This window comes from Betta splendens, chromosome 4 (genome assembly GCF_900634795.4).
Source record: "Betta splendens chromosome 4, fBetSpl5.4, whole genome shotgun sequence".
In the NCBI taxonomy this organism is placed as follows: Eukaryota; Metazoa; Chordata; class Actinopteri; order Anabantiformes; family Osphronemidae; genus Betta; species Betta splendens.
In genome coordinates, this window is record NC_040884.2 from 18,120,942 (window position 1) to 18,145,797 (window position 24,856).

Genomic DNA, 24,856 nt, shown 5'->3' on the forward strand with positions numbered 1-24,856 from the left:
GAGGAGAGAGAGAGAGAGAGAGAGAGAGAGAAAGAGAGACGGGAGAGAGATAAAGAGAGAGCAAAGAGAGAGACCGAGTAAAGAGAGTAGAGAGAGCACTATCTTAGTCTAGATATCTATTCCGTATATATCAAATTTCTCTCTCTCTCTCTCTCTCCCTCTTTCTCTCTCTCCCTCTCTCTCTCTCTCTCTCTCTCTCTCCCTCCACAGCTACAAGAAGGGTGGAGTGGCCTCCGGTTTTCACCACGTCGACACCAACGTCTACAACATCCTGCGACTGCTCCACGTGAAGGGGAGGAAGCACGTCACGGCCACAGAGGTGAGTAGCGTAATGCAAAACACTAACGTCTAGCGCCTTCTCCTGATTTGCTAACGGGGTGTCGTGTGCAGGTGGAGGTGTCGTGGAGCAGCTTCAATAAAGGAGACATATTTCTGCTGGACATGGGGAAAGCCCTAGTGCAGTGGAACGGCCCGCAGAGCAACAGGAGGGAGATGCTGAAGGTGTCCCACCGCTCGCCTGGATCACAGTCAGCTGCTTTCTAACCGTCAGTCAGACTCACGCGCTGGGCCCGTCTCCGCAGGCCGTGCTGCTCGCCCAGGACATCCGGGACAGGGAGCGAGGCGGCCGCGCCCAGATCGGGGTGGTGGAGGGCGCGGACGAGCAGGCGTCGCCGGAGCTGATGAGGGTCATGACGGCGGTGCTCGGCCAGCGGACGGCGCCGCTGAAGGAGGCCGTGCCCGACGACGGCCCCGGCGACGCGCCGGGCGGCAGCGTCAAGCTCTACCAGTGAGGAGCCGCTCCGCTCTGTTGGTCCCAGTCACTGTCACGAACTTTAACCGTCGCGCTTCCTCCCCAGCGTTTTCGAGAACAGCGGGAATCTGGTGGTGCAGGAAGTGGCCGCGCAGCCGCTGACGCAGGACCTGCTGAGCTCCTCTGTGAGTGAGGCGTCCGCGGTAAACACGCCCCCCGCTGGGAGCGCTCGCGCTGCTCACTGCTTCTCTTCTTCTGGTGTCAGGACTGTTACATCCTGGACCAGGGAGGATCCAGCGTGATGGTGTGGAAAGGCAAAAATTCCTCCAAGGAGGAGCGACGAGAAGCTCTGAACAGGGCCATGGTCAGTCGAGAGCAACACTCAGTTCACTTTTACACGTTATCATGGCTTCATTCCAACCATTGTCGTCTCATCTTTTCCCTCCAGGGCTACATCAAAGCCAAGAAGTACCCGTCCAGCACCACTGTGGAGGTGATGAACGAGGGGGGAGAGTCAGCCATGTTCAAGCACTTGTTCAAGTCCTGGAGAGATAAAGGCCAAACCCAGGGGCTGGGAACCACCTACAGCGCGGGGAAGATCGGTACCAAAGACTGGACACGAAGGTCACACAGAGGGACACGACAGCAAACAGCCTCACGCCGTGTTTCCTCTCCGTGCAGCTAAAGTGGACCAGGTGAAGTTCGACGTGATGGAGCTCCACGCGCGCCCTGAGCTGGCGGCGCAGCAGCGCATGGTGGACGACGGCTCCGGAGACGTCAAGGCAAGAACGACCGCTCGCGCTCGCGCTCGCGCTCGCGCCGTCGGCGCCGACAGGAAGCGGCTGGCGGTTCTGACCCTGTTTGGTGTCGCTCAGGTGTGGCGCATCGAGAAGCTGGAGCTGGCCGACGTGAAGCCCAGCACGTACGGGCAGTTTTATGGCGGCGACTGCTACCTGGTGCTGTACACGTACCAGATATCCAACCAGCAGCAGTACATCCTCTACATGTGGCAGGTCGGTACCGTCGCCCCGCCCTCCGGGACCGGGTTCTTCTCTGCTGACAGGACTTTGTGTGTGACGCCAGGGCCGTCATGCCACCAGCGATGAGATCACAGCCTCGGCCTATCAGGCTGTCAACATAGACAACAAGTACAACGGAGCCCCGGTCCAGGTCCGGGTGGTCATGGGAAAGGAGCCTCGACACTTCCTGGCCATCTTTAAAGGCAAACTCATCATCTTTGAGGTTAAAAGCCACATAATCTGAATGATACACAAATAACCCTGAGACCGCAGGAGAGTGGGAATGACTCCTGGTGTTGTTTTAAGGGAGGCACAGGTCGCCCGGGCGTCACCAATCCTGACAACGGCGCCAGGCTCTTCCAGGTGAGAGGGACTAATGAGCTCAACACCAAGGCCACAGAGGTTCTGGCAAGAGCCTCGTCCCTCAACTCAAACGACGTGTTCCTGTTGAAGACCGACCAAACGTGCTACTTGTGGTACGGAAAGGTAGGAAACGAGCCCGAAGCAACGCGTCTGTGCATTTTAAACGGGCTCCGCTCAGCGTTTGTTCGGTGTTCGCCTCCCTCCAGGGCTGCAACGGGGACGAGCGGCTGATGGGGAGAGCGGTGTCTGATGTGCTTTCCAAACAGGACAAGCAGGTGGTGATGGAGGGCCAGGAGCCAGCGGAGTTCTGGGTGGCGCTCGGAGGCAAGGCGCCGTACGCCAGCGACAAGAGGTGCGTGCTCCCCTCCAACCCTGGGCGCGTGCGCACGTGCAACCTGGCCCGTTTGCACGTGTCAGAACGGTCCGTGTGGTTTCAGGCTGCAGAGGGAGGAGCCTCCTCACAGCCCGCGGCTCTTCGAATGCTCCAACCAGACGGGTCAGTTCAGGATGACCGAGGTGGACGACTTCGCTCAGAGCGACCTGGACGAGGAGGACGTGATGCTGCTGGACACCTGGGAGGAGGTGGGGGTCCCGGGGGCCTGCGGTTCTGTGGACGTTCAGCCTCTTCTTACTGTATCAGCCTCGTTTTATTTTCCTCCTCTACGCCGCAGATTTTCTTGTGGGTCGGAAACTTAGCTAACGAGTACGAGACCAAAGAGGCGTTGCAGAGTTCTCAGGAGTACCTGAGGACCCACCCGGCGGGCCGAGACCCCGACACGCCCATCACCTTCGTCAAGCAGGGGTACGAACCGCCCACGTTCACCGGCTGGTTCAGCGCTTGGGACCCGCACAAGTGGAGCGTGAGTTTAACTGTCCGGAGCGTCATTAGCACAGCGTGGTCAAATCACCAGAATCATTGCACCAACACTGATCGTGGACTTGAGCAATGAATGAGTCCTGTGTGTAACTGATCGCAGAAATTAGCTCACCTGATCTTCTCAACAGGGAGGAAACTCCTATGAGGAGATGAAAGCAAAGCTGAGTGATGCAGCATCTGTCTCACAGATCACTGTAGTAAGTGATTGAGCGAATGTCGTACTATCACTACTAAGTACTAACAAGCTTTGATTATTTTGACAGATAAAAAAATTGACGATCTTGTCAACCTCTTCCGTGTGTGTTAGCTGTCTAAAGCCTTTAGATTTTTCACCAGTTCATCTCTCATGTGCAGGATTTGAACAGTGCTAATCTGAGCAACAGCACTGGGATGAGTGGGGGAGGATACAGAGCTCCAGGGGGGCCTGTGAGCCCCTCTCCACTGTCCAAAGTGCAAGTGGTGGATCTCTCCTCAAACTCATCCACTCCCACCAGCCCATCCAACAAAAAAGGCCAGTCCATGGCTCCGTCCCCATCCACCGTAGATGGTGGCACTGGGATGTATCTGAACCCCCAGCTTCTTCTCAACAAGTCTCCCAGTGACCTGCCGCAGGGGGTGGACCCCACTAAGAGAGAGGTGGGTACAGAATTAGTGAGTGGATCAGCCGCAAGTGGCATAAAAAATGATCACTTGTAATTGTGTGAAGATTTTGATTTATTTGCAGCAAATCAATAAATGCTTTTGCAGGATGTCATGCCGCTGTCTGGACAGCAGGGGGCGCGCTAACTTTGCTCTGCCTGCAGGTCTACCTGTCGGATCTGGATTTCGAGAACCTGCTCGGCACCAAACGTGCAGACTTCCAGCGCTTGCCAAAATGGAGGCAGAACGACTTGAAGAAAAAAGCCGGACTTTTCTGAGAAAGGCTCATTGTTAAACAGAAAAGAAAAGCTGCCAAACCAGTCCCACGAAGCCAGATAAAGGCCATTGTGAAACACGCTGCGAGGCTGCATTACAGCTGTTTGAGAACTAGGAGTGGTAGAAAGGCTTTAATCATGTCATCTGAAACTATTACTGCGAGTTAGAATGATTAAAACTGCAGCGTAGAATTATGTAGCTTAACTTGATTGTTATTAAAATGACACATTTCATGTAAACTAATTTATATAAAAACGTTTTGTTATAGTTTCTAAAGCTTTATACATGCATCTATATTTTAAATGTTTGTGATCATAACTTGATCTCACCATATGACATGCGTTTGCAGAATCAATTAATATATAATAAATAAACAAATACACAAAACAACCTTTAGGGTTTTATTCGGAGACAGTGCAGGTGAATACAGATGAGTAGAAATGCTGAACACACTTCTATGGAAAAGCGCTTTTGTTCTGTATAAAAGGATGAAAATATTGGGATTTGTTTTATGCAAAATACCTGATGTAGTAAACATTGTACAACGCGTCTCGATTATATATTACAGTTAATATGCTCCAATTAAAAAAAAAAGAGCAAAGATGCTTCTAGTTTGTTGACAAGTCATGTAAATCACATTTATAGGTCGAAGTGATTGAACACGAGCCCAAACTCCAGTGACAAACATATTTTGGCGTTAAAATCTATAAAATGGGTTTTCCTGTTTAAAAAGGATAAAACATTTGCGTGCTTGTTGAATGAAGCCTGTACAATTCTGTGTGCAATAGTCAGACATCCAGGATCCTTTCAGGCTTCACCCCTTTAAAACAGATAACATTCAGCAACTTAGTTTATATGTTTCTTTCACTGCTCGCAGTCCATGAGCATGAGATGCACGAACAGCTTTGCCGAGCTGATGAGGTCGCCTCTCCTAGTGAGCAGCGGCACGTGGCGGTACCCTGGAAAAGGGGACAGATTGTTAAACGGTTCAACGAGGCACGTGAAGAAGACAGGCGGCCTCTCTTACCGTTCTGCACGCTGGTGAGAGGCAGGCAGTACTGGCCGATGAAGTCGTTCTGCGTGGCCGTGTCGTGGTCCTCCACCACGAACTGCAGCAAGGCCAGGTCGGGCACGTTGACTTTGAACTGGAACTTCTGATTCCACATGGGGTTGAACCCTGCGGGAAGGATCTCGGGTCAAATGGTGGCAACTCGAGTCACGTGTGAGAAACAGGTGGACTGTGTTTTCATGTAATTTCACCATTGTTGTCAATGTAGGGAGTCTCCTGCCGGGCGTTGTCCGCCGGGACGCCACAGATCTCCACTCTCACCAGGGGGTCGACAATAGACTTCTCCTTTTTGTTGAGTTTTGGCAACTGTTGAGCTGAAATCACCTGTTGGGACACAAACGCACACGCCCCATTATGTAACAACGCTGATAAGAAGCTGTGATTGTATATTCATAAAAAAACACGGGACAAGACAAGCAAGGCCATTTTATCGCTCCACATCAAGGGTTACAAATCACAGCCATGCACTTGATGCCAGGTGTCATTTGAGACCTCTGGCACAAACTAAAGGGCAACAGCACAAGGTTAAACGTGACATGAATTTGAATTGTGTGTGCAAAAAGTATGGAGAAAACCACAGAATCCACATGTAGGTGAAAACGTAGGCAAAACAATCACGACTTTACATAGTGGGCAACACTGATTTGCTTATATAAGAAAAACATTCTACATGGAAATCAAGCAAGCCCTTATCTCACCATGACGTGAAAGATCTTCTTCTTCAGCCAGGGCCCGTTGGTGAGTTTGTAGGGGTCGAACTGGGAGGACGGATCCCGAAGGAAATCTGGCTTCAGGAAGTAGCCGCAGAAGCCGTTTGGCAGAAAGCGCCCCTGGTTCAGGTACATCGACTTGCAGGGAGTCTGGAAGTTCAGCGCCACTGAAAGCAGAGTGAGAAAGCGGTTGCGTTGGGTGAAACTGCTAATCCACTCGCTCCCACTACTACAGTAACAATGAGAGGGCGGATTTACCGATTTGGCAGCCGACGTTCCACATGGTCACAGGATTATAGTTGGAGGAGTCGGTTCTGGAGCCAGCCGGGTAGATCCGGCTGAGTTTGTCCATGTTGTGGCGGATGAAGCCGTTACCTGCGAGGACACAAAGCCCTGATGCTCCATGGCCTTATGCCATAGCTAGCTATGTCATAGCTGGTGTTCAGGCTGCCAAAGGCGGGGCTTACCTGAGGTCTCCGCCAGGTTCAACGCCTTGCTCTCCTTGAACGACGCCATCTCATAGAAGGCCTGGTTTTGCTTGGAATGCTCAAAGCTGCTAAAGTGGACACTCTTGCAGTAGATGGTGATGTCCGAGAGCTCCCTGGCGAGTTTGATCTTTGATTTCTGCAAAGTAACGGCGGAGGAGTTCGTTAAGATCTTTGTGTAGCAAGATTCATTTTTTTTGACATTCGACAGACCTTTGTTGATTTGGGTTTCTCTCCATTCTCTTTGGTGATTTCTGCAGCCTCGTCCTCCTCGGACACGTCCTCGTCCTCTGTGGCTAGCTTAGCATTGAAGGCGACGTCTAGCTTGTTCAGTCGCTTTCCCTTGATGAGGATCTTGCCCTTCAGCTCCTGCACTCGCGAAGACGAAAACGTGCAAATATTTGCGGGATGAAATTAAATTGATAATTAAACTGTTATTCGAGACGGCACAGAGCAAACAATGGTGAGTGCTGATCACAGGCTCTGAACAGCCAACGGCAGGAAGGAAAACGCATAATAATAATAATTTCCTCTGAGACTGGCAGTACCACAGGCATAAGGCATGAGAATGTCGCTGAAAGCCAATTTGATATGCTAATATTTCCCCTCCAGTCTTCACATCGCTCTAAGAAAGGAAGGCGACGGTGGAAAGCTTCCATATGAGCAGAAGCTTGACATGGTTGCGGTTCATGGGAGGATCACATGACGACACAGAGAACTGCCTTTACCATACAACGTTAGATAAATGGAACTCTTACTGCTTTACTGCTGTATTATTTTATTCTGTAAGGCCTTCTGTTCTCATGGGTGAGCTGAAGCTCAAGGCCACGCACCTCGGGTGAAGGGAAGATTTTGGGGACACTGGTGCCCAGTGGCTTCGATAACAAAGAGTCCCCCAGGATGGTGGTCATGTAATGAGCCATCCGCTTTTGTTGCTCCAAGGAGCAATGATTTTCCAGGGACAGGATCACTGGGTAGTTAGACGTCTGGAAAACAAAAGGCAAGGGTGAGTCTCTCTCCATTCCAGAAGCCGATGCACCGTTTCACGCGGGGCGCACGGCATCTCACACACTTTGAAGGCGTAGTTCTTGACGGCTTGGATGACGTCTTTAAAGAGCACTTTGGACGTCAGCGTGTGGCCGTGATAAACGACGGGCTCCCCGTTGCCCCCGTCCCAACAGTCCACCTCCACACAGCGGCAGCTCTTCAGCAGTGCCCTGCGGGGACAGGAAGGCTCCGTCACAAACCTTTACGCCTTACGCCGATGTTTTCACACTCACAATCAGACGTTTAAGTAGCTACTTGATATAGGCCTCTGTGCTGCTGGGGCCTTTGAGCTGGTCCTCCATCAGGTATGTGTTGTGTGAGGAGGAGATGTAGTAGTGGTTCAGAGGCTGGGTCATGTCCTGATACAAGGGCTTGTGGGCTGGGTTGAGGATGTGGCCCTCCTGGTACAGGTACATCAGGAAGCCATCTTTGCTCAACCGGAGATCCTCCTTTGCTAGTGGACGGACAGGCAGAAGGACAGTACATTCATACTGAGTGGAGTTTGTGTCACACACTGAAGTCAGACCTAGTTTGTCTTCACTACCATCCTACCTGCTGGATCCACTTCATATTTTTTAATCAGATTCATGGCGTAATCCATGGTCACCAGCTCCCTCTGTTCATTCTGCAGGAAACTGAGCAGGTCGGCGGCGCTCATCTGCCCGTCCGTTTTTGCGTAAGTGCCATAAATCGTATCGATTTCCGGCCGCTGTGTTAGTGTGTCGTAGAAGAGCTTGATCTCGGAGCCCTCCAGGGTCCCGGATTTGGACTCGTCACATTTCTGCGGGACATTCAGTGGGACATCGTGAGTCCAGATCTCAGTCAACATCTCACGCATCTCGCGTATGATGAACACGTTCGATGGGACGTACCTTGAAGATTTCCTCTGCATAAGCGTCGCTAACTTCGACATTAATCTGTCTCAGAAAGTGCTTCACCTCCTTCAGGGACATCATGTTGTCTCCATTCTTGTCCGCCTTCTTCATGCAGCTGATGATCCAGCTGGCATTCAGATGCAAGGATTTTTTTGCAACAGCTAATGTGGGGGTAAAAATGCTAATCCAAATCACGTGTCAAGGATACTGCTCACTCTTCTGCTGGTCGTTGAGGTTGCGCATGTTGTTGATGACCTTCTCCAGGCTGCTGACCCACTGCTTCGCCTCCTCAGGACTGGCTGCCATTAGGTCCAGGTTCTTCTTGCGGTCGTTAAAGATGATGGAGAAGCAGCGATCTTCGTCGCTGGCGTCTGTGTACTTAGCCAGTCCTTCAGACTGACGACCCATACGCACAGACTCGATATCCTCAATAGAGTCTGAACAGAGCACAGGAAACAGGGTTGGCAAAAAGAAACTAAGAAAACAGAGATATAAACTATATCGAGATACCAAATGTTTCACTTGGTGAATCATCATGAAGTTTGTTTATTAAAACTGGAGCTAATCTGTTTCAATAAAACCATACAACTAAAAATAAATCTTAGAGCTTAAGAAAGTTGCCCAAGAGATTTTGTTGTTTGCTGAATTCTTTGACAACACACACGCACACACACATACACACACACACACACAGTAGATGAAATCTGGCCTCCACTGTGCTCCTCCTCTCCCTCACTTGCACATACAAATACTGATTGAGGTTAGTATGGTTAAAATAGCTTGTTCAGCATCTAAGCCTGATGAATGTCAACACAGGCCTTCTAACAAAACACCAAAGACTGCAGGGCTTAGCTACAGCAGAGGCCTCCTGACGTAGCTCATCTGCAGTCGCAGCCCATCCTAGGGTGGGAAACCTAAAGAGGCGGCCATTGTTCCTGTGAGAATAGGCAGACTAAAAGGAGCCGGATGAAACCAAATGTCAGATTACTTGGAGAAAAAACAAACAGGGAGGGGTTCTGCGGTGAAAACCCGCCCAGGGTTGCGTGGTGTGGGCTCAGCTGACTACTGGGAGAGCCCGAATACCTCAGAGGCGCTCAACAGAGGAGTGTGAATGTGATCTAAGCAGGCGTGTTATCCCCAGCAAACAAGGCCACTTTGGCCCAGTCGAGCGTGGGCCACAGGCATTGCTCAAATACCACATGAATTTGTCACACAGCCAATATTGTGCTGGTTCTGGTTCTGTTTTCAATATTCTTCAAAGGGATTTCAGGAAAACAGGTTTTCCGACATATTTTCTTCACTGGGTCGTTGCTAATTAAATGTCCTGTTAGCTTAAGTTGATCTATTATTATCATAATGGTGAAATAATATTGACTGTTTACTCAAACATAGGTGCTGCTGGTGAGGAATAGTTGTCACAAAGCAAACAAAAGGATGTCCACTCTGTTCACCATCTTTATTCATTCTTATACTTGCCCCTGCAGGCTTTGAATAAATTATTTGTAGATAATATTAATCAGAACAGTGAATATATGCGGTGTACTCCAATAGAGTCTGTACACCCAGGTCGTAAATAGAGTTCTACTGTAAGTCTGAATGAACCCTGTACACCTGATGCAGATCTGCTGTGTGTGAGGCAGGGATAGTTGCAAAGCAAGCAGGGAAGTAGATTTGAGATGAAAACGTATAAATATTCACTGACCACTATTTAAAATAAATAGTATATTTTGCTTTGTTTCATGAACTTTACATCAAGTTATTAAAAGCCATAAATTATTTAATAAAGATCAGTAAAACCAGTAAAATATTACTTTCTGTGTTCACCCATGGGCTGGATTCTGCTTTACAGTCTATTGTGTATGTATGAGGAATACAGTGAACACTGCTCCACCTTCAGTGTTTGTTCAAGGCTCAGACTGGGGCCAGAGGTTATCAGGCCGTGTCCATGGGACTGGAGGGAAATCAGAGCTACCAGAGTCCCAGAGGATGTATATACACTCACACCCAGGTCACCTGGACGACCTGGGTCCATATCAGAGGAGCAGTATCTCACCCATGCACACACAAATATACCGTCAGGATGCACAGCGATAATTTCCACCATGACTTTGAACACATTATCTGCGTGGGATGTTTCCATCCCCCACGTTTTCTCCACTGGCAGTGGAACTTGAGGGGGGTGTTTGGTTCCACAGTGGCAGGGAGGCGCTATTGTTAACGCATGGCAGGAGATCTGCCAAAGGGTGCGGAGGCAAGGCAGCGTACGGCACGTGCATCACGGAAGCTAAAAAACAACCCCGCTCACGCGAACTGTAAACAGGCCGAGGCACTCACAGGTCTCGCTTTTCTTTAATATCTTCTTGGAGTCGTGGGACAAGGTCTCGCAGTCCTCCTGCAGCCTGAAGAAGCGCTCCTTCTGCCAGGAGCCCGAGCGGATCTTGACCAGGTTTCCACCCTCAAACAGGAACTTGACGTCTTCATCTCCCTCCAAACCTGCAAGTCATATAATGTTATAGCCTCGTTCTGTTAAGTAGGGCGCGATGGAGGAGTCAGCAATGAACCAATTACTCTCAAGTATTTCCTGTTTTGCCAGAGCCTGATTTGGCTTTTTCCCCTCATGACATAAATCTGGACATAGAATATGTCCAGATTTATTTTGTAACATGTTACAAAAACATAACATGTAAACGTGTCATCCTGTCACAGTCACACTGACTTCCTGTTGTTTAGCAATGAGCTCCCCCACGTGCAGAGATCTACAGTCGTGTTCACGATCAGAGGACGTCAGTTTTAAACATTATTAAACGTCCAGGAGAAGATCAATGGTGCCGCCTCCAGGTCCATGGACCACAAGCTGAGGACGACAGCAAGAATGAGCAGAGGGTTCGGCTGAGGATTCCGTGCTCTCAGGCAGGATTCTGTCACAGCTGTGGGAAGGAGCACAACATTTTGCGCGCGCCTCTCCACAGATCACACCACAAACTCACAGAGCTCGTTTGTGAGTCAGCTGAAGGGCCGGCGACTCCACCGCAGCCCTGGGCTGAGTGTTCGTATGTGTTTTACAAAGCATGTACGGCCTCACAGCCAGAGGAAGCGGCAGAAGGCACAAGTATCGTCTCTGATTGGTTTGACTTCCCAAATAAATGAGTCATACTGTACTGACTTTATTAGAATCAGATGACTCTTTGCTTTCTTATGCGTCTTACAGCACGGTTGAGAGGGAAACATTCTTGACCTGCCTTATTTGAAGGCAAGCCAGGACAAGGAGGTGTCGGGAGCCGACATGACATGAGGTTTGCCTCAGAGGCTCGAGGAATGACGAGTGTTTACACGCAACGTGTGTCCTGACTTGGACTTGGGACGCGACTTGATTCACGGCATTCATTTGTCTCCCCGAGTGGAGCAGCTCCCTGTGGAAACACTGACGGAGATGTCCGATGCGAGCCAGTAGTAGTTGTTTTCTTTCCAGATCGTGACACTTTACGTCAAGAGAACGAAACGAAAGACGAATAAGTCCAGTGCGCTCGTTGAACTTCCCTTACGGGTTAAATTGTGTCCCTGGGTTTGTCATTTACTTGGAATGGGCGCAGCGTGAAGGCATCACGCGCGACAGGGACGAGTCCACGACGGGGAGCCGCCGCGCACAGTTACGCATACGTTACATTTCAGCAGCACTAACAGTCAAAGCAGCTTATGTATAAGGTTAAACAAGACACGGCCGATGATCAGCGCTGTCAGTGGCAGGATCTGAGCCGTGTTGATTGTTGGCACAACAATCGGACCGCGCGTCACTGCGCTCCACGCGCGCACGTACGCACACACACACACTCGCACCTTGGGCTGACTTACCTAGGCGTTTTTCATTCCAGTGTTTGAGCCGTTTCTCGCGCTGGTAAGGTGGTTCACCGGACTTTGCGTCCTTCTTTTGCCTCCTCGCGCAAGACATCGCGGACTACTTTGTTAACACGGGGTGAATAAATATAAATAAAAACATCCAGTCGGCATTTAATCTGTGCTTGGTGGGGAAAAGAAGCAGACGCTACGTGGATCCCTCCTCACGGGGCGGGTCCAAAGTCATTTACTCGCTCTCTGCTACAGCTGTTGCGCACTACAGGGGACGGTATCCAGCTGTGCGCAATCGAGACAGTTTTAAAAGAAAAGAAATGTAAAGCCTTCGCTTCAGTTACAAAATCCCTTTGACCATTTTAAAAAGCTTTGAATATTCGTTCCTAATTTTAAGAAAGACTCATTTTCTTTTTTTTCTTTACTTTCTGGGTGAATCGGCTACGGTGTCGTAGCTTGCTGCTCTTTCCACATACTGTCAAAATCAATTGAGTCATATTATTAATGTAACTATCCACCTATTTTTAAAGAAATATTGGGCTGTGAAATAGCGCCATCAAGTGATGCAAGTTCTGATGACGTGATGAGAACGACCTGTGGGCTGAAACTTTGAATTAGTTGTAATTATTTAAAATTATGGTTGCATAATAATAATAATAATGTTAAAAGATATAAATAAAGATATAATTAAAGAGAAGAATGAAACTGTTTTGTTTCTCACTTCACTAAGAAACAGGATTTTATGCTGGCAACAGAAACCAAATAAAACCAGTTTGTGTCAGAGGAACAGCAGCTGATAAAAAATGGAAGTAAGTAGAGAGTGTTAGCAAAACCCTAGTGGTCAACTCACCGTGTTGTCCAACTGTGCCGTTTGTCTCCATTCTGATCTCAGGTCAAACAAATGACCATGTGCACGTTGTCTGTATCCAACCAGCTTTATCACAACACAACTTGCTGTCAGCAATCTGTGGCCCTCTCTGAGCGTGTTCACACAGTGCACACTGTACCTGCCCGTCAGGCTCCTAAGTTCCCTCATCCCACACCCACTGCAGCACCGGTCTAACAAGTACACCGCTCTGTTTGTTTCTATTGCTTTCATTTACTGTAGATCTCATTGAAACTGCACCTCTAAATGGAATTTAATGGCACAAATAAAAATAAACCCTTCCACAAACGTAAACCTTGGTGAAATTGTGTTGGATTGAGGTTTTAGGTTACTTTAAACACTGAAACTACAGTATGTTGGGAATGCTGTAGTTGCACCGACAGTGAAATAATGTGGCTTAATTCATTCAAGGTGTTGTCTGATGTTTATAGTCTGTCATGTGCTCCTGCATATTTCTTCTGCCTTTTCTTTTTTTAACAATTATGGCATTTTAATTACTGTTAATGCTTGTACAGTAGATACAAACAGATCCGCTTATAAACCGTCACATCCAGCCCGTCATCCACAAACATATAGGAAACACAAGTTCCTATTTGTAACAGGTTGTAAAAATATTTAAAGCATGAGATACTAGACAGATCTATGTCTGCAACACTGAATCTAGTGAACCGTGGGAAGCTGCAGATTGGGTTCTTTGAGGCTGCTCCCATCATTTAAAATGCTTCGTCAAATGATAATTTGTGAAATAAATTAAAACGGATATTTTACTGATCCCTCCGCAAACTAATACAATTATATGAAACTATACTGACTCGTGTGTTGATTGTGGTTTCGCAACGTATTGGCCTAAAGATATGATAATACTTATGCGGTCAACTGGTTGCCATGGAGACGTCTGGTTGTCACCATGGCAACCACCTGTATACAAAGTTGTCTGACAAGCGGAAGATAAGTAGCTAGATAGTTAGCATACTGCCCCCACATTCTTAGCTAAAGATGTGACTGTTTCAGATTTTACGACACGCTCGCACAACCACAGTGTAAACATCGTTACGTGGGCACAAACGAAGCTCTCGCGCTGTTGTAAAGCTAACTAGTTGGCGTTAGCAGTGGCTAACGTGGCTACTTCTGGGTTAGCAATGCAGGAAGAGGCACGGACAAAACAACACCTGAGTTCTGACCCGTCTATGAACAGTCACAGACCTGCCTCAGGAAAATCACAGGTAAACACGAACAACTGCAGTGTCCCCGTTAAGCTGTGTACATTACGAGCTGACGACAGACACGGCAGCCTCGTCTTTGTTGAATTTTAGGACATTTCCCACGTATTAGCAGACACGTTCAAGGACCTTTACACGAAAGACGTAATTGGGAAAGACACCGTGTTAAACCTCATCAAGACAAAGAGTGGACGGAGCAGCTACCATGAGAAATACGTGGAGGAGCTTCAACGGGTAACCTCACACTGTGCTGTACGAGGTCTATCAGAAGAGTTGATATTATTATTATTTTATGTTTTTAAATACCATAGATTCATTCAGAATACAACCAGCAAATCAAAGAGGCAGACATGCTGGAGGAACACATCATTCAGGCCGGAGCTCTGGCTGCAGCCACAGAGAAGCAGGCCTATGAGAGAATGAAGGAGAAGATAGGAGACATCCACCAGCACCCAGGCCTCCTAACTGGTCAGATGGCAATAATAATAACAAAACACAATATTACACTGGTTTAGTCACAGTAGGTACGTTTTATATTTGTATTCAATGTTCTTTATTTCAGTCAAACCGGCTTTTCCCAGCTGTGTAGACGAAAATCTTCTCAAACTGCACGACCTGATTTCCCCCCAGGACTACCTACCTACAGAAAAACCACGGCTGAAAGCTCCAGCAGCAAGTAGCTGACCTTCTTTAAGTCTCATCAAGTTATTAATTAATACTGTTGCGATTTTATGCTGTGTGTGACCTAAACCTTTCTTCAGTAAAACAGAATCCTGCCAGGCCGACTATCAGTTACACCATGCATATGTCTCGAGAGCCTCGGGATGATGGTTGCACAGTGATCCCCAGTTCAGGAAAGCCTGTGACTGAAATGAAGGAGTCAGAGCTCAGCATGACCTTCGACTCCAGTTCAGATAAAGCAACGAGGAGAAACTCTCTCAGGGAGGTTAGGAGTTAGGGTGCCTCCATCTTTTTGATTAGACGCCGTGATCATTGCCTTTGTGATCTGGAACATCTGAATTCTGTTATATTATAATATTGTAAAATAATTTAATATAGGATCTAAAATTTCACTGATATTTATCAATTCTATACATTCTATGCATTTCAGACACCAAACCAGACTAAACCAAGACCAAAGTGGAAGGATGAGAAGGGTGCCAAAGACCAAACTGAGGGGTTAGAAAACCTTCAGAGGCCTAAAAATAGACACAGCGTTCCACACAATCCTCGTTTCCTTCCAACAAATGCACAGCAGGGGGGCTCATCCCTCATGTCCTGTCCCAGGAAAAAAGCAGCGCAGGAGAGTAAAAAGATGGAGGAACAAAGGTAGCTGCATTGTGCTGAGTATAAAGGCCCATTTTATGATTTCACCAGCAAATATTTGTCACTTTATCAAATTTCAGTAAATGTCACAATGCAGGATACTGAAATAATAGATCACATGAAAAGCTATAATTGATTATAGAGTACAAAGCACACTAAGCTCATCCCTCTTCAATATTAAGTGCAAACATAAGTTGACTATACCTCAATGCAAACATTTCCTGCCAAAGTGTGTTTATTTACATAGATTATAATCTATTTACATAGATTGGACATTATGCAGGTTCACATACAGTACAATGTAAAACCTCTACGTGGTTTTATCTTTTCATTATACTACTAATGGCTTCTTATAATGGGGGATGATAAAGACTTAACCTGACCATGAAGTTATTACAAATATAAAAGGTAAATGGCTTTGAAATCGCCATTAGTCACGATATGTTGTGGGTAGAAATGTAGTGTATTGAGACGGCACTTGTACATGTCATTTAGTTCCTGTCCCAATGTAATATGTAACATGACTCTTATTATCTAAAAAGCCATCATTTTTTCTCTTACCAGTTAAGCTGAAGGGAATAAAAAGAGATCTTCCCATGAAACTGTCAAAAACCTTCGAATGAATTGTTATTGGAACATTCAGATTCACTGCAAATAGAGGTAGATCTACTTAGAAACATATACAGTATGTAGTCCAAATGTGCATTTAAGGAGACAAGTCATAAGTAAGTCTGAGATAATGCAATACACTATTTGATTACCTTTTTGTCAGCGGCACATCTACTGTACAGTGTGTGTACGACAACTGTTATAACACTGCAGCTGTAATTTTGTCTTACTGTAATTTGAATATTGAAATTCCTACTTTGTCTAATACATGGAATAAGATAACATGGATGTATCGTTTAGTCAGAACTTTGGTTTTTACTTTATGAGTAAACTATTTTGTGTGTCTGTGCTCAGTAGAGTGAGACTTTGCAGAAATATTGTCACATTACTGTATATAGGATGGTACAAATGCTTCCTGTTCGTACAAGCAGCCTGTGTGCTGTAGTACTCAGATGTTGATTTGTTTGTATTCTCTTCATGTTAAAGCTCAACTGAGGATACTGTCCCAGTCTTCCTACCCAAGCCTTCAGTGGTTGTCTTTACCGACTACAGTGTGGGTCAAGTTTATGAAGTAAGAACAAAAACAGAAATGAAACACAGTGAATATTTTAGATCCTCCACATCACTGTTCTGCTTGCATTAAAATGAGAGCTGCACAGTGACATGTCCAGTTCTGTCTTAGACAACGCTGGAGCTGAAAAATGTGACTTCCTCAAGCCGACATGTCAGAGTTATCCCTCCAACAACTCCTTTCTTCTCTATTGGCCTGGGTGAGCTTCAGGTTATATGTATGTTTCTCTTAGATCAGTGGATATTATCAGGTGTCAGTGACCCCTGTAAAGTCCATGACCTGCAATATACAATTCTGTTATAATTGTATATTGCATATTCTTCTTTTCTGATTGCATACAAGTGAATATACGCTGCTGATTTTTTCACGTTTTTTTTTCACAGGGAGATTTCCTGGTGAGGGGGGTGTTGTTGCCCCAGGGATGAGCTGTAAGTACACAGTGCGCTTTGCTCCAGACTCCCTGGCAGATTGTGAGGACTTCATCATGGTGGAGACCCAGGTCGAGCACCTGTTTGTGGTGCCCATCTTAGCCACGCGGCCCCCTCCAGTACTCACCTGTAAATCTACCAATTTCATGTTGTTGATACTTTTCTCACACAGTACACTAAGTCAACTTTACATTGACATCCATTGTCATTATGTTTCCCTTGTTACTGTGCAGTGCCAAGAATTCTGGACTGTGGTTACTGTCTGATTGGAGGCGTAAAGTTTGTTGAAGTCCATTGTAAAAATGTTGGCCTCAGTGCTGGGACCTTCTGTGTAATCCCCAAGAGACAGTGGCCGCCTGCAGATCTTAGGGTAAAAAAAAAATCACTTAAACTGTCTCAGCTGTATAATCTATGTATATATAACGGTTACTGCAAAAAGAGATTTTCTTTTTCTTTTTATAGTCTTCATCAAGAGCATACTTTTGTGAACAGCCACCCTTTGCAGTGAGCCCATCTCTGTTTGTGCTGCAGCCAGGAGAGGGCGTAGTGATGGAGGTGAGCCAGTGATGGATGATTTAGAAGGACTGTAGTACAGGATGCAGCTGAAGTGAGATTTCCTCAGAGATTTGGACAATGTACATATTATGTGTCTTTGCAGGTCGTTTTTTTTCCGACCACTGCTGAAAAAAGCTGCCAGGTTTTCACTGTTGTTTGCGATAACTGCCATGTGAAAGACATTTCTGTAGAAGGTGAATAATTCAGTCTCTGTTCCCACATAATTAATAAGGCTACTGTAAATATACTTCTTTTGACATTTATCACACCGATGTCTGTCTTTTCCAGGTGAAGGACAGCCCATTGCGATTGAGCTGGTGTCTGTGTCTGGGGAGAGGGAGCCTCCTACAGTTGGGGAAGTGCATGACCTCACTGCGGAGCACTTTGTGTCTTTCGGCCCTTCCAACCCTCACTCTGTGCAACACAAGAAACTCATCGTTAGAAATAACGTGTAAGGTTCTCATATTTACAGTAACAATCACTGCTACAAAGCTGAATGGACAGGAAGTATAGTGTGTTTATAACCCTTCTTTTTCCTCTGGAACATCCGACTCTGATTCTAAATATTAATTCACAGCACTACACCACCACTGACCCGCTATATAAAAGGTCTTTCCCTTCAGGCTCAAATTTAATGCCTCTATTCTCTGTCTTTTTGGGCCAAAGCCACTTGGAGCTGCCTTTCTGCTGGCAGATTATGAAGCCCAACCTGCAACCTCGGCTTCCAGGGGAAACAATAGAAACCTTCCACATCCAGTCCAGCCTGGCCACAGATGACATTTTCCACGTTAGGCCTCTTACAGGCCTTTTGGGTCCCTGCCAGGACCACGAGTTCCTGGTGACCTTCTGTCCTAAAGAGGTACAAAGAATGTGAAATACTTTTTACAAAATCCACCTTTGGATCATTCATAATAAAAGCTACTGTCTTGTATGTACTAATAAAATATGTTCTTAAGTTGAAGGATTATCACAATGTGTGTCATTTAGTCTTGAGGGACGTCCCTCAGCTGCCACAGGAACCCAGTGAAAACAGGTTTGTGTACTGTAAACACTATTACCAAAGAATAACAGGTCAAGGTCAAGCCTTCAAAACATCTCTAATTTCACATGTTGACTAAATAGAAGCTCTGTCATGTTGGCTTGTGTCTGCTTTAATGTAGTGTTCTTCAGCCTGTGCGCACAGGCTCCAAGGTGAGTGATGTCATTGTCATGGAAATAGAAGTCAAGGGGTCCACGGAGCCGTACCAGGTCCTGCTGGAGCCCTATGCCGTGGTGATCCCTGGAGAGATCTTTATTTCTACAACCACCCGCAGGCAGTTCAAGGTTATTTAAGTTACTGTCAGAGTCTGTACCATCTCATCAAGTGGCGGTATTCCAGTTGTAGGAGGTGTTTTCTGTGTTTGTGTGTTACAGATGTGGAACCACAGTAAGACCTTCATCTTTTTCCAGTGGGAAAGAATGAACAGTTGCAGTCACTCGATAGAAGTAGAGCCCTCTACTGGCAAAATAGGTGTGACACACTCACCATCCTCCAGTATTTGAATTGTACATTGTAAATTGTGAGCAGTGTCTCCTTCTGTTATAATTGTATATTGCATATTCTTCTTTTCTGATTGTTTTTGTCTTTGTGTTTCTAGATGAGAATGAGTGCTGTGAGTTTGATCTAATAGTGACAGGAGAGAAAGCAGAGAGGGTTGTGACCAGTCTGGTTTGTCACATAGAGCATCACAGGCCCATCGTTTTGGCTGTTGAGGTGTCCTTCAAGGTTAGATTAAACTGAAGTATAATGTCAGAGTCCAGTCCTGGCTGAACATCAACAGGTTTCTCTTTATACTAATCATGTGGTTTGTGATAGGGTCCCGTAGTGACCCCCAGTGTGCCCAGTGTGGACTTTGGGCTCATGAGGCTCGGGGAGCAGACCCAGACCAAACTGCTCCTCACCAACACCACTCAACTGAAAGCCTCTTGGACAATGGAGGAAAAGCTTGCCTTTCAACACGACCATGAAGTCACACATGTATTATTATTATTCTCCTAATATTGCTCTGCTGGTAAATTTGTCATATAAACAGGCTGTATTTGTGTTTAGATATTAGTGGAGCCCTGCAGAGGTGAGCTTCCCCCCTTTGCCTCCTGCAGTGTGGACTTGCTCTTTAAGCCACGTCGCTGTCAGCAACTTGAAACAGAGCTGGAGCTCAAAGTGGAAAATGGAACAGGGTGGTAAGTAAACACACATGGTTATTTGTTATGGAGTCACCTTGGGATGTAGAGCTTCCTTTACTTAACTGTCACATTTTAATTACTTGGAAGGTTTGTTATGTTACAGTATAACAATATATTGCTGTTGATAGTAATACTGGTATGTGCTTCATGCAGTCACCTGTCAGTGCATGCAGACGTTCAGTCTCCTCAGGTCTGTCTGCTAAAGTGTCAGTTGCTGCTTTCTGACCTCTACGTTGGAGTTCCTGCACGGGGAACTGTAACTCTCTTCAACCAGACTCTGCTCCCTTCACACTTTACATGGATGGTACTATACTTTAACTCTGCACTGTGCTGTAAGAGGAATAAATGAGTTAAACATATTTGTTACCTGGGTCACTTTCCCACCAGCCTCAGCTGCAGGGTAAGCAGGCTTCACTGTGTGCGGCCAGCTTTGACCCCTCTTCTGGCACGCTGGGACCTAATGCCAGCATAGAGGTCACGGTTAATTTTACCTGTCACACAGATGTAAGTAGCACTAAACAGAGCAATACAAATTGAAATGCTTGTGTTTGATCTACTGTCACAGATGCTCATTATCATCCTGTTTGTTTTTCTGTCTAGCTGGAAGTGCCTGAAGTGGCTGCTGTCTGTGAGATTCAAGGGATGGACCTTCCCCTTGTTCTTGGCATTTTGGCTTCCAAACCCAAAGCACTCAGTGTTGTCTACTCGCTGCCCAGTGTTAGGTAATCACATCGCCTACTTACTGTAAGTGGTGTAGTAAAGCACCATCCCAGACTGACATATGTCTGTTTTGTGCTCATACTGTAGCCCTGCACTAGACAGTGATACCTGTGCAACACTGGTGCTAAACTTTGGAGACGATGTCGTCTTAAAGAGAGCTGTTACTAAGCAGCTGCTGATAACCAATCAAACTGCTGTTTCAGCCCCGTTCACCATAGAAGCTGAGTATTTCACCGGCCATCCTTTACAATCAAGTCACCAGTCAGAGAAAAGGTAACACAGCTAATTCATTCACTTAAATAATGCATCAAAGTGATGCCCTGCTGTACTGTGGCTGTGACGTGGTCTGTGTCTTAATCGTAGATTTAAATATGTCATGAAGCCACTTCACTCGGTTCAAGCAAAGAAACTAGAAGAAAAAGCCCACGAGGGTCTGCCTTTGTGTCTTACTAGTATCAAATCCTTAAAGTCAAGCAGAGCCCTACGAACTCCAGAACCTGACTTTCTATCCGTTTGCAGACTTTGTGAGCAACCTGCTGGCTCATGGGAAGGGTGCCGCCTTCTTTGTTCAGCCACACACTGGACAGCTGGGCCCGTTTGAGACCCAGACCCTGGATGTGACCGCCTATACCGACATGTGGGGGGAGTACAACGACCTTCTCATTTGCAAAGTAGGACTAATGAATGTTTTACATTTTGAACTTTCTTTGCAGGGCAAGATGACTAAAATCAGTGTTGCATCCTTGTCATGCCATCATGTGCAGGTGGGAGACCTTGAGCCTACACTCATCCCCATGCAGATGACAGTGAAAGGCTGCCCACTCTATTTTCAGATGATAGGTCCACAGCCAGACAACCAGAACCAGGGACCAACCATACAGTGAGTAGCACTGCTGGTATTTCACACCATTATCTGCCTACTGTATAGACAGTACTGCAGTACTAACAGCAGTGCATGTGTTGATGGCATCATTAGGTTTGGCACACACGTATCTGGAGGTGACACCGTGTCGCGTTCTCTTCGCATCAACAATCCCACCATGTTGGGTAAGAGCATTTCACATTGCGCCCTCTCAGGTATGTATCATGCATTTATAGGCTGTCTAATATGACTTCCTTTTACTGTTAGATATTTGTATGGACTGGGAGACGTATAACATCGATCCCGATGTCGTGGCGTACGGAGAAGCTGACATCAACGAGGTGACCAACAGAACGTTACCGCTTCCTGATGGGAACATTCAAACAGCCTGGGAAAGAAATCAGAGCCCCGGCTCAGAGGGGGCGAGTTCCTCTCTCCAAAGCATGATTGTGAGTTTAACACCACAACACAACAAACACAAATTTTTCTGATATCGTCTAATGTCTGCAATGACACGAGCCACAGGAATGCATGGTTTATTGTGTTACTGGCTGAAACCTTCCTCCCACTGATTTCAGGATGGAGAAGATGGGGATCATGTTTCTGAGGAGGGTTCTGAGAAAGAGCAAACGTCTCCGGATCCCTTTGCTGCTGAGAAAAATCTCTCCTCTGCCTCCAGTCGACCTCATGTGGGCAAACTCTCAGATTACCCATACTGCATCACTCCTCTGCAGATTGTATGTTGATTTAATATGTGCATTTTATCAGTTTTGACATCTGACATTTTTTATTATCTAAATTACAGATTTTCTTCCTTGTGTATATTTTAAGGTAATTCCAGCAAAGAGCAGTGTCACAATACACGTGTCCTTCACTCCTCTGACACTTCCTGGGTCAACGCCTAAGACCAGATGCGTTGGCCTGGCTCTGGGTTTCCTGAGTCTAGAGTCTGAGGTAATATTGTAAAAACATAAATAGATTAATCAGTAAACTCTGGAAATGCACCTAAACTGCCAAAGACTTTATTCTGTGTGTTTGCAGTCAGCTGCCTTGGTCCCAGGTAAAGTCAGAAGGGCTCAGGGTTTGGATTTGGAGCCTGTCAGAGTGGATCTGGTAGCAACCGTTAAACCTGCAGTGTAAGTGGCTACAATCATACAACTTAGTTCCCTGGAACCCCAGATCCAACTCAATTTATGTTCCCTAAATTTAAATCTGCTGAGTTTGGCAAAGAGCAGCTCAGAGGTGGTCTGATGGAGTTGAATATCTGTCGCTGCAGGCTGTTTGTGCAGATGAAGGAGGACGACGGGGCGCTGGAGTTTCATGCCTCAGCTGGAGATTTACTGAGGGGAAAATCTGCAAAAGAGGTCGGCCCAGTAGATGTACTTCACTAATTAAACTGCTCTGATTTACTGAAGTGCTCGCTAGAGACATTAATCTCAAAGCTGCACAGTACTTCAACTGAGTTTTACTCCAAGGTTGCTTTCCTGTTACCTTTTTTTCCGCAGGTGGTGGTGAAGGATTTTGACGTCACAGAGACTTTTCAGCTAAATAACACCTCAGAGATGCCCTTACACCTCAGGCTGGGGGCTCAGCCTCCATTTACAGTGCTTAAACCTCAGCCTCGAGCCCAGACCAGACCGTCCAGCAACTCGCCTACTGGAGACAGTCAGCCTCTGGTGCTACAACCACAGCACAACATGCAGGTGGGAAACAGAGCATTTGATCTGCATGATGTTGCGTTATCTTGTAATCTAATTCCACACATCTGTGCACATCTGTGAATGTCAGGTGAAAGTGGCCTTTCACTGCTCCCTGTCTCTTCTGGAGCACGTGGATCAGACAGATGACAAAGCTGCTCTTGGAGTAACGTTGATCCACAGTGCAAATGGACAGAAGACGCTGAGGTTCCAGCAAAACCTTCTCATTCATTACAGTAATAACAGCCTGCAGGTGAGCGACTGTACAGAATCTTCAATAAGTGAGAGCAGTAGAAGGTAAGAAGTTTCTTTCCTCCTGTGTTGTTCCACACAGACAGTGCCTCTCCGCGCTTATCTGGGCTTGGCTACGCTGTGTCTGTCCAGTGACAGCGTGGACTTTGGGTTCTGCTATGTGGGCCGGACCCGGACAGCAGAGGTGAACCTCTCCAGCCACGGATCTCACACTTACTGGAAATCAGTTATCGGTAACTATGAATCTTCTCTGCGTTTCACTGACCTTTTGTTTAATATATTTACCATCGCTCTAGGTCTTATTGCTGTTACACCTATTATTATTTTAGAGCTTTGGTATTTTTGGAACACTGACTACTGTCTCCATATCACTGTATCGATACACATGGGCTCACATGGACCTTTTGCACCTGTGCTCTTTACTGTGTGTAGAGGCAGATGAAGGCGATTCCCGTGTGTTCAGAGTGACACCAGACTCTGGGCTTCTCAGGTTCAAGGAGCTTGGTGTCAGTAGCTGCAGCGAGTGTCTACAGATCAGATTTACTCCCAGGTACCAAGCCATAATCCATTATTACGGCCTCTAATAAACATGAAAGGCTAGAAGGTCATTTATTCTGTTTTATCTGTTTTAGTGAGGACAGAGGATTCAGGGCCACTCTTGTGATACAGTCTTTACTGGAGAAGACCCCCATCACTCTGCACCTCCAGGGAAAAGGATCTTTTGATGAAGTGTACATGTCTAACCACGAGTCCTAAAACCCTGGGGACACTCACAGTAACAGCGTTCCAGTCACGTGTGCAGATCGTCTGGAGATCTCTTTCCAGAGCAGTGGATCCTGTTTGATCACTGATAGTGAAAGCTTCCTTTAGTGTGGTTTTATTAAGTGATGTTTGTACTTTGCTGTGTGGCTGTGGCTGTTGACATAAGGGGTCAGTGGATGACATAGAGACAGACAGAACACCTTTAATGGTAGTATTGTTGCAGATAGTCAGGCAGGCCATAAAATCATATTACTTATAGCACAGCATCTAGAGCTGGAGAAGCTCCTCGCTGTCTCTCAACCTTGTCATGAATCTGTCAGTTGAGGCGTCCTGCTTTTGTCTGGAGCCTCCAAATCTTTAAACACGCACATGCTCAGGCTGTTATTGTTCCTAACAGCTGCCTGTAGTGCTTGTCTGCAGCACAGTTCTGCGTTACACATTTCTACAAGCACCACAAATCCACCGAGAAATGCAAATGTCCAATTGATATTCGATGCACTCCAGCAGTCCTACACAGAACAAGGGGAAGTCTGATCACAATAACACGGTATTGTGTGGAACTAATCTGTGCAACACTGAGGCCAAGGTCAGTACAGCATTGGTTATTCTTGCGGTGTGGTCTGATGTGCAGGACTAGAAGACGCCTCACAGCACCAGATTAAAATCATACAGACCTCTTCATCTGTCTGGTTCCTTTTATTGTCACACTGACAGCACTCTCCTCTCCTCGCCAGAGGAACCGTCACTGGCAGCCTACACATTTACAGGTGTTTTTACTCACAGGCAGCATC

General features: G+C 46.5%; 3 protein-coding genes across 6 annotated transcripts; 2 read left to right on the forward strand and 1 right to left on the reverse strand.

Annotated features, from left to right (window-relative positions):
- Nucleotides 1-205: 205 nt before the first annotated feature.
- Nucleotides 206-4,526, forward strand: vill (villin-like; the record flags this gene model as incomplete). The annotated part of the gene is made up of 16 exons (XM_055508217.1): nt 206-319; nt 391-501; nt 582-787; nt 858-936; nt 1,017-1,115; nt 1,200-1,353; nt 1,433-1,533; nt 1,627-1,764; nt 1,835-1,993; nt 2,077-2,256; nt 2,340-2,485; nt 2,571-2,715; nt 2,805-2,993; nt 3,139-3,207; nt 3,365-3,646; nt 3,814-4,526. Coding segments are annotated over 16 exons (2,286 nt in total), but the record flags the coding sequence as incomplete, so codon positions are not given.
- On the reverse strand, nt 4,313-12,963 carry plcd1a (phospholipase C, delta 1a). 2 transcript variants are annotated; one of them, XM_029147090.3, is made up of 15 exons: nt 12,805-12,963; nt 10,446-10,604; nt 8,320-8,548; nt 8,109-8,238; nt 7,789-8,017; nt 7,492-7,690; nt 7,262-7,406; nt 7,023-7,175; nt 6,403-6,558; nt 6,172-6,328; nt 5,963-6,079; nt 5,693-5,871; nt 5,186-5,318; nt 4,953-5,102; nt 4,313-4,884 (listed from the first exon to the last, which is right to left on the reverse strand). In XM_029147090.3, exons 1-15 carry the CDS (start codon nt 12,833-12,835, stop codon nt 4,790-4,792), a joined length of 2,262 nt encoding a protein of 753 aa, XP_029002923.1. In that variant the 5' UTR covers nt 12,836-12,963; the 3' UTR covers nt 4,313-4,789. The 2 variants fall into 2 exon arrangements, with proteins under 2 accessions (XP_029002923.1, XP_055364191.1); XM_055508216.1 differs by lacking the exon at nt 12,805-12,963 and adding an exon at nt 11,961-12,548.
- Nucleotides 12,964-13,739: 776 nt separating this feature from the next.
- On the forward strand, nt 13,740-24,746 carry dlec1 (DLEC1 cilia and flagella associated protein). Of its 3 annotated transcripts, none has more exons than XM_029147083.2 (38): nt 13,740-14,063; nt 14,154-14,294; nt 14,372-14,528; nt 14,623-14,736; nt 14,822-15,006; nt 15,172-15,389; nt 16,482-16,566; nt 16,678-16,765; nt 16,950-17,123; nt 17,228-17,364; nt 17,457-17,549; nt 17,653-17,743; nt 17,838-18,000; nt 18,216-18,408; nt 18,506-18,582; nt 18,710-18,872; nt 18,963-19,059; nt 19,187-19,314; nt 19,405-19,566; nt 19,639-19,769; nt 19,926-20,076; nt 20,160-20,276; nt 20,373-20,494; nt 20,580-20,765; nt 20,856-20,923; nt 21,012-21,163; nt 21,257-21,372; nt 21,469-21,539; nt 21,622-21,803; nt 21,933-22,091; nt 22,186-22,308; nt 22,396-22,490; nt 22,631-22,718; nt 22,860-23,057; nt 23,143-23,304; nt 23,386-23,536; nt 23,736-23,853; nt 23,936-24,746. In XM_029147083.2, the coding sequence occupies exons 1-38, from the start codon at nt 13,980-13,982 to the stop codon at nt 24,057-24,059; spliced, it is 5,064 nt and encodes a 1,687-aa protein (XP_029002916.1). In that variant the 5' UTR covers nt 13,740-13,979; the 3' UTR covers nt 24,060-24,746. The 3 variants fall into 3 exon arrangements, with proteins under 3 accessions (XP_029002916.1, XP_055364189.1, XP_055364190.1); XM_055508214.1 differs by having other exon boundaries at nt 14,173-14,294; XM_055508215.1 differs by having other exon boundaries at nt 14,176-14,294.
- The last annotated feature ends 110 nt before the right edge of the window (nt 24,747-24,856 follow it).

Excerpts from the sequence above, each read along its gene's own strand:
- dlec1 (XM_029147083.2), top strand. The coding sequence starts at position 13,980 with ATGCAGGAAGAGGCACGGACAAAACAACACCTGAGTTCTGACCCGTCT. Across the intron at positions 18,873-18,962 it reads CCACCCGCAGGCAGTTCAAG|ATGTGGAACCACAGTAAGAC; the intron begins GTTATTTAAGTT and ends TGTGTGTTACAG. Across the intron at positions 20,924-21,011 it reads AGAAGAAAAAGCCCACGAGG|ACTTTGTGAGCAACCTGCTG; the intron begins GTCTGCCTTTGT and ends ATCCGTTTGCAG.
- plcd1a (XM_055508216.1), bottom strand. The coding sequence starts at position 12,057 with ATGTCTTGCGCGAGGAGGCAAAAGAAGGACGCAAAGTCCGGTGAACCA. Across the intron at positions 5,872-5,962 it reads GAACGTCGGCTGCCAAATCG|TGGCGCTGAACTTCCAGACT; the intron begins GTAAATCCGCCC and ends CTCTGCTTTCAG. Across the intron at positions 5,103-5,185 it reads TCCCTACATTGACAACAATG|GGTTCAACCCCATGTGGAAT; the intron begins GTGAAATTACAT and ends TCCTTCCCGCAG.